The sequence below is a fragment of the Hemitrygon akajei genome, chromosome 18, assembly GCF_048418815.1.
Source record: "Hemitrygon akajei chromosome 18, sHemAka1.3, whole genome shotgun sequence".
NCBI classification, from domain to species: domain Eukaryota; kingdom Metazoa; phylum Chordata; class Chondrichthyes; order Myliobatiformes; family Dasyatidae; genus Hemitrygon; species Hemitrygon akajei.
In genome coordinates, this window is record NC_133141.1 from 4,501,250 (window position 1) to 4,519,449 (window position 18,200).

The window sequence follows — 18,200 nt, forward strand, 5'->3', positions numbered from 1 at the left end:
TCAGGAACACAGGGAGGCCCAGTCTAAGTGGTGGAAGAAACGCATGAACTTCACCCACTTGCCCATCAAGCACTGCCTGGCCCCAGGTGTGAAAGGATTAGAACCCACAACACTGCAGTGGAATCACACATCCCTGATGTCAAGGAACCGCCTCAGGAGAAGAAAATTCATGAAAACAAAAATCCTGTAAAGCCTGTTACCAGGATCAGATTGCACCAATCTCTATCCTTCATTCCTCTGTTAAACCTATCGCTTGGTGTGGTGTTAAACATTGTAAGAGCCACACAGCTGACCAACATCCAATTCTGTGATGTGAGTGGGATGGGTAAGTTTATTTGAAGTGGTATTGGGTGTGGAGTTCAAAGGTCAGAATATTTCAAACAACAGTAACTATTATTACACATCAACTCCAGAACAGGAAGACTAAGGAAAGATTTGTACTTTTTTTGCTTAAGGTTGCTTTTTTTATTTGGTGTGCTTTGCCTGGAATTAAAGAGGCACTCTCGTCCTCCAACTCATTAACACGCAGAAGGATTTCCAAAAATGCAGCCAGGCCCATGGTTGTGGATTTTAAAAGTTGTTATGGCTGGTTTAAATTTCTGGGCTCCTCCCCTTTTCAGGTGTAGGTAGGTGGGTACCTGTGTCACTGGCTGTACTATCATGAAGGGGCGTGAATGATGCAGGCGTGCTTTGCAGTCAGAAAGCAGGAAAGGCAGTAAAACTAGATTATCTTTGTCATTCATTACAACGCCAGGCATTTAGCTGGAAGCAGTTCAAAGGTTTCATGCACCTACTTTTCACGGGACACGCAAACATTTGTAGAATAAACGTAGCTGTATTAACTAAAGCGGCGCACTCACTTTTAGTTACAGCAGGTCCGGATAGTTGGTAAGAATTAATTTTCCTCCTTGCTCGGTTTGTTGGGATTATTGATTGGGAGTCTTTCATGAAGTGTGTGTGGTCGGGGGGTGAAGGAAGCAGGGTGTGGCGTGCTGCAGCGTTCGAAGTTGTCATTTTGTAATGGGTACTTAAAACTCAGGTTTCTACAGAGGTCAACTTCGCTGTTTCTCCCGAGAGCATTGATGAGAACAATCGTTTGTGTCTTTTTGCCTGCCCTTGACACTCCGGGAAGCACCTCTGCGCTTGTGGGACGTCTTCTCATTGAGTCGCTGTTGGGGGAGAGGTGAATTAGCAAGTCAAAACAAAACAAAAATCAGTTTGTTTTAAAACGTTAAGGGCTTCCTGGAACCGATTTGCTGCCCCAGGTCGAGGTTACCGGCGGGGCAGAGAAGCAGTAGCTGGGGTGCTCAGTAGGTAAATTGATTACCGCCTCTGCCTCCTGATTCACTTCGGCCTGCCCACGTAAACTTGATACGGCCGCTGCTAGTCTAGGTGCCCCGTGCAGTAATGGTGCTGCCTTTGAACTGGTTCAGATTTGCCCAGTTGTTATCGATGAATTTCTTTGAGTATTTCTATCTAGTTGTGTGGATTAAACCACCGCTTCTTCCTTCCGGCCTTCACCATTACTTGTTCAGTCCTGTTGAAGGGTCTCGGCCCGAAACGTCGACTGTACTCTTTCCCACTCTAACCCCCAATTGATGCCGCTGGACCTGCTGGATTCCCCCCAGCATTTCGTGTGTGTTGCTTGGATTTCCAGCATCTGCAGATTTTCTCTTGTTTGTACTTGTTTATTCTCCTGTCATTATCTGTAAATTTTTAGACTGGTTGGTCAGTATCAACACTTCTCTCCCAGGTTCTCTGAGGAGACAGAGGAGGTTTGATCATATTATTGCAGCACACAATGTAGAAGAGTGATGTTCCTTTCCTTCAAGGCAGTGATGAACCAGTTCAGTTCTCTTTTTTTTGCCACAATCTGGCTTTTACTCAATTCGCAATAACAATGCTTAGAGCGAATTCAAATTCCTTAACTACCATGGTAGGATTTGAATCTGCTATCTTTGAATTATTAATTTTAAGAACACAATCTCCAATGTGTGGAACTACCCTATTAAACAAGTGGGGCTTCCTCTGAGTATAATCTAGTTTTAATGGGTACACTTTACAAAAGTGTGAATTTGAGGGGACAAGTGATGGGCACTTGCAAAAACCTAGTTTAGAAATGTGTTTCTGGTGAACAATGGGCAGCACAGGGTGGAACTTTGCCACACCCTGGTTAACAAAACCTGTTTAGAGGGAATGCTGCAATATTATGGTTGCTTCCCTCACAACTCCCCCAGAAAAGCAAGTGGCTGCTGTTTTTCTTGGGTGAATGCAAATGTTTCTATGGTTGGTTTTAAATTTGTTAAGTAGATAGATCAGAACATTGGATAACCTTGTATTCGAACAATATGTCTATCGCAAATGTTGAGAAAGACATTCAAATCATATGGAAAATAGGCTGACTATATTTCTCAATAATAATTGTTTACTGGCTCCAAGAATGGACCACTGATCAATCCTACAATTCCCTCACTGGTTAATATTTTACTTTGCTTGGGATTTGGCTACATTGTTAAATTGTGAGATTGCTGTCTTGCTGTTTCAGTCATCGCAAATCCATTTCCATTTCCATTTCTTCCCCCCCACCTCCAGCTTCCACTACCAACCCTCATAGTGAGAGAGAGGGATGCATTTGCACCTTGTGCAGTGTTCGGATTTTACAGACATTGTGTAAATGTGAAAGATAAAGATTAGCTTTATTTGTCATGTGTGCATTGAAACATACAGTGTTACGGATTCAGACAACAATAAATATGAGTTAGGCAGGGGTTTTTATAACAAATAACATGTTTATTAAACACTGCAAACAAACAAACCCCAAAAGTAAACAAAACACTACTGTAACCGGAAATCAGCTGCTGTGCAGCAGCTTGAACAGTTCTTAAAGCGATGAAGCTTAAACTGTTCTTAAAGCGATGTTGCAAAAACAGTTCTTCAAAGTAGTATTGCCAAAAGTTCAAAATGCTCACAGTCCATTTAAGGGAGAGACTTTTTAAGACGATTTAAATTCTCTTTCACGTCGTGTTGCTTCGGTTCCCAAATTGAACTTTTCCCACGAAGAATTTACGTAACAAAACAAAACGGCTTAAAGGCACTGACCTTTCCTTCAAAACACCATTCTCAATCCTTTCTGGTATTTCCCAGGGATTAACACGAGAACAGTCAATGAAATCCTTCCGAATGAGGCTCAAACAAGGTCGAACCTGTTTCACCGTCGAAATCAATTTTCCTCGATCTTTAACTCCTGAACTCCGATCTTCACTCGCCACTGATTCTCAACTAGCAGTATTGTAAAGAAACTGTCAACATGGCAAATCCAGCCACGAACTGCCCCTCCTCACAGGGAGGGGTCCTCCTTTTATACCCTGTTTTAAAAAAAACACAAAAAAACCTGTCACATGACCTCTACTGGTGGGAAAATGACGTCACTCCACCATCACAAGACCACTACCTCAAGTCCAGTATAGCTTCAACCCCAGTCACGTGTCACGGGTACGTAACAACAGTGAAATGCGTTGTTTGCATTAACGACGAACACAACCTCAGAAAGTGCTGGGGAGCACCCCACAAATATCACCATGCCAATATAGCATAGCTGCAACTTGCTACTCGTGCGTCTTTTGAACTTCTGTGGAGGGAAACCAAAGCACCTGGAGTTCTGGAAACCAGAGCTCCCTATGCAGTCATGGGGAGAACGCAAACTCCTCACGGTCAGCGGCGGGAACTGAACACCGATTACTGGCGCTATAAAGTGTTACAGTAACCCCTGCGCAACTGTGTTGCCCTTGTACTGTGTAAACGGTTATTGTCCAAACATGCCATTTAGGTAAAGCAGTTTTTACTCTGCATTGGTAGCTCCAGGAATTCAGCCATTTATAAAGCCAGCTGATGCACTAAACTTCATTGACTATTTGTCTTTGATCTAATAGTCCATCTACTCTTTTGGGAATTAAAGAAGCCCTTGTGTTCTGGCATGTTGTTGGCTTTTAGTCTATGCAGGAACAAGAATAGGGCCATTTAACTCCATAAGCTGGTTCTAGAAACAGTGGTGATGGCTTCACTCACCCCATCACTGAGCTGTTCACACAACCTATGCACTTGCTTTCAATGACTCTTCATCTCATGCTATCAAGATTTATTGCTTATTTATTATTATTTATTTTTGTATTTGCAGTGTTTGTTTTTGCACATTGGTTGTTGTCCATCCTGTTGGGTGCGGTCTTCATCGATTCTATTGTTTTTCTTGTATTTGCTGTGATTGCCCGCAAGAAAATGAACCTCAGGGCAGTACATGGTGACGAGTACTTTGATAATTTACTTTGAACCCAATGCTGTATACTAAGCTCACAGTGGCTGATCTCCAAAAATCTTTACACTGAGAAGCAAACTTTGCTTATCTTGTTGTTGGAAATTTTAGATAGATCAGCAAACGTATGATAATTGAAGGGGTAAGTTCCCAATTTCCACAGTTTGTGTGGGCAAATGTATTTCCTCATTTTGCTTGTAAATGCCTGGCTTTATGTACAAATGGAAGTACTTGTCCTATGTTGTTATCCCATCAGCAGAATTATAATTATATATTTTCATAGGTTAATAGTTTAGAGTTTTGATTATAGTAGCAGCAGTATGGATGCTAGTGAGCAGTCATTATCTTTGTGCAGAAACACGCACGTTTTTCTTTTTAGTCATTTTTTATTGATTATTTGGAAGCCAGCATTTATTGGCCATCTTTGATTGCTTCTGAGGTGGTGGTGAGCAGTCTTCTTGACCTGCTGTAGACCTCTGATAAAGGTACTCCACGTTGATTTTATGGAGGGAGGTCTAACGATGACAAACGAAGAACAGTGTACTTTGGTTTTGTGTGACTTAAGAGGAATCTGCAAGCTGCTGTCATCATTGTCATTGGTAGTAAAGGTGAAAGATTTGAGAGATGCTGGGTGTGTAACTGTAGTACACTTTATAGATGTGTGCCAATCAAAGTTTACTGCTGGGCCAGACAAAGTTAAACATTCTTTCATTTTTCAGGTTGTCGTTTTAAATCTGTTTTGGAAATTGGACAAATAGTCAAATAATTTCCACTTATTGTCTTTCGTGATCATGAGTTGACGCAAAGTGCTTTAGGCCAATGAAATTCAGTCACTTTTGTAGGAAGAGATTGGATCATGTAAGATCAGAGACCATTTAAGGGTTAATTGCCATTAATCATATTCACTTTATTGTCTACAGAAGGGGGCCAGGTTTGAATTGTTGAAATTCCTGACTTGCTTTCATCGATTAATTATTTCAAACTTAAAATGTTTTAATTTAATTTTTATTTTTTAAAAGTGTCCTGCTTATGAGTTCTGTTGTAAAATTCCTGACCATAAGAAAATAAACAAATGCATTACAGTGATGTTTGACACTAAACTTGAAGAACTTGAATGATACGCATTTTGTCTTGGAAGGCCAAGTGAATCAGTTCTCTCATCAGGAAGCTGTCAGTCTGTTTTGCTCCTGTCTGCTTATTTCTAAAATGTCCAATATTATTTCTTTGTCATTCCACTGGGGTTTATGAAAGTGGCATAAAGAATTTGTTCAGTTTCCCTGTGTAATACTGCGCTGACATTTACTGTCCATCAAAAGGGGACCAATGGATAGGAACCCACTCGGTCATGGGGAGAATGTACATACTCCTTCCAGACAGTGGTGGGAATTGAACCTGGTCACTGGTACTCTAAAGTGTTGTGCTGGCCACTGCGCTACAGTGCTCCTCTGTAATGGTGCTTCATGTTTTTGTGTTGGTAATTGAGAGATTAGTACTGATCTGGGAATCACAGTAAACCTCCCCAAATGTTAGAGAAATATAGAAAACCTACAACACAATACAGGCCCTTCGTCCCACAAAGTTGTGCCGAATATGTCCCTGCCTTAGAAATTACTAGGCTTACCCATAGCCCTCTATTTTTCTAAGCTCCAAGTACCTATCCAAGAGTCTCTAAAGACCCTATCTTATCCACCACTTGTTGGCAGCCCATTCCATGCACTCACCACACTCTGCATTTTAAACAATAAAGAACTTACCCTTGACATCTCCTCTGTACCTACTCCCCAGCACCTTAAACCTGTGTCCTCTTGTGGCAACCATTTCAGCCCTGGGAAAAAGCCTCTGACTATCCACATGATCAATGCCTCTCATCATCTTATACACCTCTATCAGGTCACCTCTCATCCTCCGTCACTCCAAGGAGAAAAGGCCGAGTTCACTCAACCTATTCTCATAAAGCATGCTCCCCAATCCAGGCAACATCCTTGTAAATCTCCTCTGCACCCTTTCTATGGTTTCCACATCCTTCCTGTAGTGAGGCGACCAGAACTGAGCACAGTACTCCAAGTGGGGTCTTACCAGGGTCCTATATAGCTGTAACATTACCTCTCGGCTCTTAAATTCAGTTCCATGATTGATGAAGGCCAATACACCGTACGCCGCCTTAACCACTGAGTCAACCTGCACAGCTACTTTGAGCATCCTATGGGCTCAGACCCCAAGATCTCTCTGATCCTCCGCACTACCAAGAGTCTTACCATTAATACTATATTCTGCCATCGTATTTGACCTACCAAAATGAACCACTTCACACATATCTGGGTTGAACTCCATCTGCCACTTCTCAGCCCAGTTTTGCATCCTATGAATGTCCCGTTGTAACCTCTGACAGACCTCCACACTATCCACAACACCTCCAACCTCTGTGTCATCAGCAAATTTACTAACCCATCCTTCCACTTTCTAATCCAGGTCATTTATAAAAATCACAGAGTAAGGGTCCCAGAACAGATCCCTGAGGCACACCACTGGTGACCGACCTCCATGCAGAATATGACCCATCTACAGCCACTCTTTGCCTTCTGTGGGCAAGCCAGTTCTGGATCCACAAAGCAATGTCCCCTTGGATCCCATGCCTCCTTACTTTCTCAATAAGCCTTGCATGGGGTATCTTATCAATTGCCTTGCTGAAATCCATATACACTACATCTACTGCTCTTCCTTCAACAATGTGTTTAGTCACATCCTCAAACAATTCAATCAGGCTCGTAAGGCACGACCTGCCCTTGACAAAGCCATGTTGGCTATTCCTAATCATATTATACCTCTCCAAATGTTCATAAATTCTGCCTCTCAGGATCTTTTCCATCAACTTACCAACCGCTGAGGTAAGACTCGCTGGTGTATGATTTCCTGGGCTCTCTCTACTCCCTTTCGTGAACAACATCTGCAACCCTCCAATCCTCTGGAACCTCTCCTGTCCCCATTGATGATGCAAGCATCATCATCAGAGGCTCAGCAATCTCATCCCTCGCCTCCCACAGTAGCCTGGGGTACACCTCATCCGGTCCCAGAGACTTATCCAACTTGATGCTTTCCCAAAGCTCCAGCACATCCTCTTTCTTAATATCTACATGCTCAAGCTTTTCAGTCTGTTACAAGTCATCACTACAATCACTAAGATCCTTTTCCATAGTGAATACTGAAATAAAGTATTCATTAAGTACCTCTGCTATTCCCTCCGGTTCCATACACACTTTGCCACTGTCACATTTGATAGGTACTATTCTTTCATGTCTTGTCCTCTTGCTCTTCACATACTTGTAGAATGCCTTGGGGTTTTCCTTAATCCTGCCCACCAAGGCCTTCTCATGGCCCCTTCTGGCTCTCCTAATTGCCTTCTTAAGCTCCTTCCTAGTAGCCTTATAATCTTCTAGATCTCTAACATTACCTAGCTCTCTAAACCTTATGTAAGCTTTTCTTTTCTTCTTGACTAGATTTATTACAGCCTTTGTACACCATGGTTCTTGTACTCTACCATAACTTCCCTGTATCATTGTGATGTACCTATACAGAACTCTACACAAATATCCCTTGAATATTTGTCACATTTTTTCCTTCCGTACTTTTCCCTGAGAACATCTGTTTCTAGTTTAAGCTTCCAATTTCCTGCCTGATAGCCTCATAATTCCCCTTACTCCAATTAAATGCTTTTCTAACTTGTCTGTTGCTATCTCTCTCCAATGCTATTGTAAAGGAGATAGAATTATGATCACTATCTCCAAGATGTTCTCCCATTGAGAGATCTGACACCTGACCAGGTTTATTTCCCAATACCAAATCAAGTACAGCCTCTCCTCTTGTAGGCTTATCTACATATTGTGTCAAGAAACCTTCCTGAACAAACCTAACAAACTCCACCCCATCTAAACCCCTTGCTCTAGGGAGATGCCAATTGATATTTGGGAAATTAAAATCTCCCATCACAACAACTCTGTTGTTGTTATTACACCTTTCCAGGATCTGTTTCTCTATCTGCTCCTCGATATCCCTGTTAATCAAAACAATAGTAGGGAATTCTTTACAGGTACCCAAGCAGTGGGTTTCCAGTTTAAAATGCTCAGTTGAAAGATAGTACTTGCAACAATGCAGAACTAGATAGTACATTGAAGTACTGGCCCATTTAAAATTTTTCTTTTACTTAAAATGTCAGCATAGTTCAAATCTAAGGTGATGGTATTATCCACTGGGCCAGAGCTGACATTTACACAACATAACCAGAATCAGATTCCTAATCATTGACATATGACATGAAAGTTATTTTGTGACAGCAGTACCATGTAAAGACATAGGAATCTATAAATTACAAAAATTCACAGAACAACAGAAAAGGAATAGTGAAGTTGTGTTCATAGACTATCAAAGAAGGCAAATGAAAATGGAGAGTAGAAGAAGCAGTAATTCTACCTGCTGTTTCAATGGTGTTTTGGACTTTAACCTTTGTCTGATCTGCAATGCGTAGTTTTTTTTAGGTTGTAATTATCTCCTGTGTATGCATTATCCTGAATATTAGCTGAACTGAAGATATGAATCCTATATTATAATAAAGAAAACCAGGGTACTATCAATGGTGAATTTCACCACCACCTTCAATGTGCCAACACAGATTTTGGTCGAGGCATTTAGACAGGTACAGAATGAATAGTGTACTCCATGTGCAGGTGAATCAGATTAAATTAGTTTGGAATTTAGCATCACAATTTGGCACCGACATCATGGGCCAGAGGGCCTGATCATGTGCTGAACTGCTGTATGTTCTATGTTACTTTACTGGAGGTGATTCTGAGTAAATGCACCAGGATGATCCCAGGGTGGGGAAAAATGTTAAACAGATACTTGTGTGTAGAAGAATAAGTGAGCTTATTGACGTATATGATTTTTAGGGAGAAAGACAGCTAAATGCTGAAACAATGCTTTCTCTCTCAGCGGAGTCCAGCACTAGAGGGCATGGTCATCCAGTTACAACTGAGATAATGAACATTTCTTCTGAAACTGTTGTGAGTCTTTGGAGATCTTGCTGTGAGTAGTGTCCCCACAATATATCCTACTCTTCCCATTTCTTATTATCTTGAGTCTGTCTTCTGAGTGCAGCTCCTGCAATAAGGAAGTTGGTTCGGGTTTTCCAGGCTTTCTCCATTACGCCTTATTTTCATAGAGCAGTGTTGTGTAGAGGCAACCTTGCTGATTTTGAGGTTGAGATCCATCACTCTGCCATCCTTCAGTGAAAACATTGAATGCTTAGAACATGGCTTCCTAGTGTACACAAGCACAAGACTCACCTGTGTGCTGCAGCTGAATCATTAAAGGTTGTGTGACCTTGGTTCTTGCCAATAATCACTGTAAACTGGACAAATTCCCAGTAGGTCTGCTCCTACAAGAAGTTCGGAGGTGAGGAGTTATCTTTCAACAAGAAAGATTGCCACAACACTCTTGATAATGCGGCCATGTTTGACACTGCAGTTGGCTGTTGCAGATACACTAAGGAGTGTTGCTTGCATACCAGTGTGCAATGGAATTTGAGTGTGTTTGACACTGCCTCCTGATTGTTGGCTTTAGTGATCTAAAGAACGAACACTTGATGGCTGCTAACCATAACATGCAAATGCTTTAGTGCTGTCACTCAAAGCCCACTAAATTTCAACTTCAAGTTTATTGTCATTTCAACTGTATACTGCCAGATGAGACAAAGTTCCTCCAGACCAGGTTGCATAACACAGCACATATAACTTGTACACAATGCATAAAGTAATATCAATAAATTAACAAATTGCAAATAACTTAAGGTGCATTTATGGCAGAAGTTTAAAAAGTAAACAGTACAATGCTACTGGCACTTCATATGTGATGAGGACTGGGTGGTGGCAGGAAGTTCGGTAGTCTTGGAGCCTGGGAGAAGAAGCTGTTCCCCATCCTAACAGCTCTTTTCCTAATGCTATGGTACTTCCTGCCTGATGTTAGGCAGTCAAAGAGATTGATGGACAGGTGGGAGGGATCACTGACAATGTTAAGGGCCCTGTGTACACAGCACACCTGATAAATATCTCTAATGGGTGGAAGAGAGACCCTGATGATCCTCTCAACAGTCCTTGCAGTCCTTTGTGTGGTCTTGTGCCCTGTAATTCTGTACCAAATGGTGATGCAGCTAATCAGGATGCTCTCAATGGTGCTCCTGTAAAAATTGGTTGGAATAGGTGGGGAGGGAGTCTTGTGTGCCTCAGTCTCCTCGGGGTGTTGGAATGCTGCTGTGCTTTCTTGACTAAAGGGGTGGTGTTGAGGGACCAGATAAGATCATCTGTTACGTGCACTCCCAGAAACTTGGTGCTCCTAACTCTGTCGACAGAGGAGATGTTTATGTACAGTGAGGAGTGGTCAGGCTACACCTTCCTAAAGTCTGCAATCATCTCTTTGGTGTTGTTCATATTGAGACTCAGTTTGTTGTGCTCACACCTTTCTATAAGCCACTCTACCTCCTCTCTGTACATCATCTTGTCATCTTTGTTGATGAGGCCAACCATTGTTGTGTCCTGACAGAACTTGATGATTTGGTCTGAACTGGATCCAGCAGTACAACCATGTGTCAACAGAGTGGCTGAGCACACAGCCCTGGAGCTGCCAGTGCTCAGTGTGATGGAGGTAGAGGTGTTGCTGCCAACATGTCCAGATTGGACTTTCTGTCAAGAAGTCTAAGATCCAGTTACTAAGAGAAATGTTGAGACCCAATGAAGACAGTTTACCCACCAACTACTGAGGGATAATTGTATTAAATGGCAAGCTGAAGTCGATAAACAGCATCCTGACATGAGGCATCAATTTCCAGGAGGGACAGAATGGAGTGGATGGCAGAGGCTATAGCATCGTCCCTGGGCTGGTTTTTAGGCAATAAACAAACTGGAGAGGGTCTAATGTAGCAGGAAGATGGGATTTAATGTGATCCATAATCAGCTGCTCAAAGCACTTTGTTGTTGAGACCAGTGCTTCTGGACTATAGTTTTTAAGGCTGATTACTGTCATCCTCTTGGGTATTGGGGTTATGGTGGCTGTGGGGACAGCATACTGTTCCAGGGAGATGTTGAGAGATATCTAAATACCAAGAACGAAGATGAACTCATCTTCCCAACAGTGAGGCAGTCTGTGTCCACTATCAAGACCATATAAATCATGACTGTCTTTGATACGAATGCCCTTGACTCCATCCGAAAGAAAACCATTCAATCTAACTGTGCTGTCACTCTGGACAGGTAAGAAGTCAAAAAGACCACAATTCCCATGTAAGCTAGTTCCTACAAATGTCTCCATAATATTACAACAGTGATGACCCTTCAAAGTTCTACACTGGCTGTACAATTTCCTGTCTTCCATTTGAAAGTTGAATTGAGCCATTGTGAAAGATTTCCAGCTTTTTGTGATAGCTTTAATTTTCAAGATTTATGTCCCATTGTTTTCAGTCAGCCCTCTGATGGAAGGAACCAACCTGTATCAACCTTAACTGAATCTTTTGGTCATTGTCAGGGTCCGCATGCATCTGATCTTGAGACTACAGTTTCAAGCTAGTCTTCATAATTCAGCACTCTGCTGAAGCTGAATGATGCCTCTAAGCATGTATTCTTATAGGTTGAATTCAAAACCATCCTCATGAATTCAAAGGTTGTATGGGTAAACATCTGTAGTTGAGTCCGCTTGAGTTGTAAATTACAGAATAGGCTGATTTCATAGAGTTGCGAATATCATGAAGTCTATGATCATTGACCAAGTTTGTTAATATGCTATAGGGTTCTTGCAGGTCCATGCATGGCTTTGCTGTATGGACATTAACTCTGTACTTGTGCTGCAGATTTACAATCCGTTTCAGTTGTACTTCACCACTAATACAGTGCAAAGTCCCCATGATACTTCATGATTAAACTAATCAGTAACAGAGGTAGGTTTTTAAGGATGATCTGGATGGTGAGGGTGAGTTTCTTAAAATGTAGGATTCCTGTAAGTTTGAAGGACTGGCAGAGCTTGCAGGGTTACAGTGGTCATAGTTCCGCACACATTTCTAACCTCCATGTATTTAAACCAGTAATATGATCATACTACATGTTCCAGCCATGTCTTTTAGTACTTGGGGCCTTATTTATTTATTGAGATATAGCACAAAATAGTCCCTACCGGCCCTTCAAGCCACGCCATCCAGCAGTCCTCTGATTCAACCCTAGCTGAATCACGACACAATTTACGATGATCGATTAACGTACCAACAGTAGGTCTTTGGACTGTGAGAGAAAGCCAGAAGAAACCCACACAGTCATGGAGAATGTACAAACTCTTCACAGACAGTGGCAGGAATTGAACCCAGGTTGCCTGTACTGCAAAATGTTGTGCCAACCACTACACTACTGTGCTGCTCCGCTATGGGAATCATACCGGGCATCCATGATGCTTAACCATTACAAATGCCATTGCACTAATGACCTTTCCTTTCCATCTGGACTGAATCCCAAGCAGGAACAAGAGGATTGACATAATTTATTGGCTTTGTGGTTAATTTGTAATGACAGCTATAATGTTCCCTGTTATGTCTATTTCTTTACCACGACACTTAATAAACTCATGGATTATGGCTAACTGCAAGCACGTCTACTGGGCTTACTTTAAAAGAAAACAGTTGTATTCTACGACTCCAGCTTATTTCTGGTGTAAAGCGATAAACGGGGTTAGGAAATACAAGGGCATATCTTATACGTGGCATGGTCAATTTGTCACAGGTGGAGTCTCAAAATAATACAACATGGGAAAGGGCCCTTCAATCCACCAAATTCACTTTAGCTATCAAGCACATTCCCATTTTACACTCTCCACAGTCCTACTGGCTCTCACCTACGGTCTGGGAGCAATTTGCAGTAAACAATTAACCCACGTGTTTGGGATGTGGGAGGAAATCGGGATCACAGGAGAATGTGCAAACTCCACAAAGACAGCGTCAGAACCCAGGCTCTGGTGCTGTGCCACAGTGGCTCTACTTGCTACAGCATTGTGTCATGTTTGTTCGTTATGTGCCGTGTCCTATGACATGGGTGATCATGGTCTTTCCATGATCATGATTGTTCTTGGCAAATTTTTCTACTGAAGTGGTTTGCCATTGCCGCCTTCTGGTCAGTGTCTTTACAAGACCGGTGACCGCAGCCATTATCAGTCCTCTTCAGAGATTGCCTGGTGTCAGTGGTCACATAATCAGGACTTGTATTATGCGCTAGCTGCTTGTGTAGCATTCTATTTAACATGCAAGCAAAATGTATATGATTGGATATGAAGTTTTTGTATATTTACTCATTTTTACAATGTGGGTATCATTAAGAAAGCCAGCTATCATTATTCACACTGGTACATTGCCTTGAACTGCTACAGGCACATAATATGGGTGGTGCACCCAAAGAGCTTTTCATAGAGTTTCTGGATTTTGTTCCAACAGCAATGAAGGAGCTGTTGTTCATTAAGTCTAGGTTTCTGATTTTGAAGTTGAACGATTCCAGTATGCTAGGCAGTTAAAGTCAATGATATTTGAGCTGCTTCCAATGTTTGAGCCCTGAGCACAAATGTGTGTTATATTATCAGGTTTCCTGTTCTTTGTCCCTAAGAGGAGTCAAGACTGTGATATCCACAATATGGGCAGAGATGGCCCTTATTAAAGGAAGCTAATATTTTAGTGAGAAGTGTGGTGAGAGTGTGAGTAAGGAGTGAAAGGAAAATTCTTATTCCATTTTCTGGATTAGATTCAGATTCTTTTTATCAAAACATTGAAATGCATTGTTTGCATTAATAACCAGCACCCAGGGATGTGCTGGGTCAGTCCACAAGTGTTGCCACACATTCTGGCCCACAATGCTTAGGAAACAACAAAGGCTGTCTTTGGTTATTTCCTCCAGCAGATTCGCAGATATTGGACCTTTAACTTCCCAGTGGACTCGCAGATTCGGAGTTCTGGCTATCAAACCTCTTATGTTTTGTAACTCCAAAAGATAAAAATGAATTTTAAAGAAACAGAAAAGCACAGAACCAGGAAATAACACATGTAAATTTGTTTTTACTTTAAGCAAAGCGAGAGTTTATGATGTGGCGTGATGACGTATGACATTTATGTACTTGGTACATAGAACCATAATGAATTATTTAAACAACTGAGAATGCTTAATCAAACAATATATTTACAATATTACTCATATCTGAAATATGAAATACACAACAGCCTTGACCTCTACACTTCTGATCAACCAACGGGCTTTAATCTTCGTTACTGATCCAGAAAATGCCAATGATGAGACCCTAAATACTAGGCCTCAAACTACAGTCTTGCTGACTCATGTATCTAGGGGTCGCCATCACTTGTGCCTCTGGCCCGTATAGAGCTCTGATCCCTGACCATGTCAATGTCTCGCACTAAACAGACCCCTAAATCCAATCTGTCCCCAAACCATCCCTATGAACCTGATGCACCATCAATAACTCTCTGAGACGTGAGGCGAGATATCGGCTTTTATTGACTGGAAGAAAGAACAAGCAGCAATTGACCACCACACTACATTTTGGAGACTGAGGGCAGGGCTCAGGCCTCAATCGCCTTTATACCGGGGTCAGTGGGAGGAGCCACAGGAGCAGTCAGCAGGGGGTGTGTCCAGACAGGTATATGTAGTTCACCACAGAACCTGAAAAGAACTATTTTTTAAAAAACAAAGAAAGTCTGAGCTATGATCTCGACTGAGCTCATGGCTCAGTGTCATCTTGACCAGAAGATCTGGTCAAAACTAGCAATTAAGGCCTATCTGATAGCAGCTCATGAGCAGATGACGAGCTTCTTGATCTGCTGCAGTCCTGACGAAGTATTCTTTTTTTGGGGAAAGTGTTCCAGGATGTAAACTTGCTGATAATAAAGATATGATGTGCGGAAAATTAAAACAATCTGCAATCATAAACCTAAGAGAAAATCTGCAGATGCTGGAAATCCAGAGCAAAACACAAAATGCTGGAGGAACTCAGCAGGTCAGGCAGCATCCATGGAAATGAATAAGCAGTCAATGTTTTGAGCAGAGACCCTTCATCAGGACTCAGATACCTGCAAATACTGGATACATGAAATTTAAAAAAAATTAGAAATATTTAACAGGTCAGGCCAAATCTGGGAGAAGATAAATGGGATTAATATTTCGGGTCAAAGTGCCTTTGTCCGAACTGTGAATTGAGACAAAAGGTCATTAGGCAGCAGGGAGGGTTGATGTCTCTGGTAAGGTAAATTGGCAGGGAAGCTGCAGGTATTGGTGTTCCCTGCTATCCTTGTTCTTGCTGGTAGATCTCCTGGATTGGGTGAAGCTGTTACAGTAGCTGAGTGATTGTAGACACTTGGTAGCCGATGCACACAGTAGCCACGCTAATACAGGAGCTGGAAGTCTTGGAAATTCTGGTTCAGTTTCTTGGGTACGACTTTTTCTTAGTAAACTCTAACAGAACTGCTCAGAGAAGGCAGAAAGCCCTTGATCTAACACTGCTTATAAACAATAATCCCTTCTAATGGAAAATGAGAGAAAACCTGCAGATGCTGAAAATCCAAGCAAAACACACAAAATGCTGGGGGAACTCAGCAGGCCAGGCAGCATCTATGGAAATGAATCAACAGTCGATGTTTTGTGCCAAGACCCTTCAGCAGAACTCATGAAGGGTCTCGGCCTGAAATGTTGACTGTACTTTTTTTTCCCCATAGGTGCTGCTTGGCCTGCTGAGTTCTTCCAGCATTTTGTTTGTGTCCTTTCTAATGGAGCCTCTGGTTTATCATGACACTGGTGAATCACAGTGACTTTTGGCTAATGAATAATGAAGCAAAGATAACTAAATACTTTATTAATCACTTTTTTTCTGGCAAACGATCATCACAGGTAATAGTCTATAACTTCCCTTTGATCTTGGAGGCAATTCGATGCAGCACCAAGGGGAGGTGAGGCAGTGGGCCCATCACCAAGAGTGAGGAAGGCCCAAGGTTCGATGGGTTTAAGTGCTGGGCTGGATTGGAAAGGTCGGGTACGGGCTGAATCGAGGTGGCGGGGTCCAGGCCCCCAGAGCGTATCGAAGCAATTGAACCCGATGTTTGGACGATGATTCAGGCACCGGGCAAGTTTGAAAAGGCCAGGGTGTTGGGGCCCGAGGCGAGGAACAGGCCCGTTCAGCTTGCTGCTCTGCTCTGTGCCATATCCTTTCATGCCCTACCGACCAGGAAACGATCAATTTCCACCTTAAATATATCCACGGACTTGGCCTTCACCACAGTCTGTAGCAGAACATTCCACAGATTCACCACTCTCTGGCAAAAAAAAATTCCTCCTGATCCCTGTTTTAAAAGGTTGCCCCTCAACTTTGAGGCTGTTCCCTCTAGCTCTGGATACCCCACCATAGGAAATATCCTTTCAACATTCAGTAGGTTTCAATGAGTTCCCACCACGCATTCTTCTAAATTCCAGTGTCTACAGGCCCAAAGCTGCCAAACACTCCTCATATGTTAACCCCTTCATTCCCAGAATCATCCTCATGAACCTCCTCTGGACTCTGTCCAATGACAACACGTCCTATCTGAGATCATGGGGCCCAGTACTCCAAGTGTGACTATTGCCTTATAATTACCTCCTTGCTTTTATAATCTGTTCCCCTTGAAATAAATGCCAACATTGCATTTGCCTTCTTTACCACAATCCAATTTGTCTAAGTCCTGTTGCAGTCGCATTGCTTCCTCAGCACTACCTGCCCCTCCACCTATCTTTGTATCATCCACCAACTTTGCCACAAAGCCATCAATTCCATTATCCAAATCATTGACAAACAATGTGAAAAACAGCAGTCCCAATACTGACCCCTGAGGAACACCACTAGTCACTGGCAGCCAACCAGAAAAGGCCCCTTTTATTCCCATTCACTGCCTCCTGCCTGTCAGCCATTCCTCTATCCAACCCAGTATCTTTCCTGAAATGCCATAGAAATTTATCTTGTTAAGCAGCCTCATGTGTGGCACCTTATTCAATGCCTTCAGAAAATCTTAAGTAAATGACATCCACTGCCTCTCCTTTGTCCATCCTGCTTGTTACTTCCTTGAAGAACTCTAACAAAATTGTCAGGCAAGATGTCCCTTGACAGAAGTCATGCTGACTTTGACTTATTTATCATTAGTCTCCAAGTACCTCGAAACCTCATCCTTAATAACAGACTCCAACACTTTCCCACCCACTGAGGGCTATAATTTCCTTTATTTTGCCTTTCTCCCTCAAAGAGTGGAGTGACATTTGCAACATTATTTCCACTTTCGTACTTTTAACAAGCAAATACCTGGACCGTAGCCCTCCATATCCCTACTATCCATGTACCTTTCCAGACTTTCCATATACTTTGAAATTGAGCTCGCATGCACCATTTGTGTCGGCAGCTTGTTCCACACTCTCACCAGCCTCTTTTGAAGTTTCTTCTTATCTTCCCTTTAAGCTTCTCACCTTCCACCCTTAATCCATGACCTCTGGTTGTAGTTTCACCCAAACTCAGGGTAAATGCAAGCAGGCTTTTTCCATTATCTATACCCGTTGTAATTTTTCATACCCGTCGTAATTTTTCATACCTCTGTCAAATCTCTGCTGAATCTTTTCCATTCTAGGGAATAAAGTTCTAAGGAAAAGAAGAGGGTTAAAAATTATCTGCCCTACCCATCATAATAAGTTGACATTTGCATGTCAGAGAAAGAGTGAATAAGGGGACAATTAAAGAGAAAGGCAGAAATATGCACAGTATATGATACAGTGCCCCTTGTGCCAATAAGCCATTACATGTGTGTACT

The 18,200-nt window shown here is 42.2% G+C and overlaps 1 protein-coding gene across 1 annotated transcript in view; it reads left to right on the forward strand.

Annotated features, from left to right (window-relative positions):
- Positions 1–717: 717 nt before the first annotated feature.
- Positions 718–18,200, forward strand: part of arhgap27l (Rho GTPase activating protein 27, like) — a 112,209-nt gene continuing 94,726 nt past the window's right edge. The window contains exon 1 of the mRNA XM_073070677.1: positions 718–888. Coding sequence (XP_072926778.1) covers positions 785–888 — 104 coding nt within the window. The 5' untranslated portion in view covers positions 718–784. The remainder of the gene's footprint in view (positions 889–18,200) is intronic.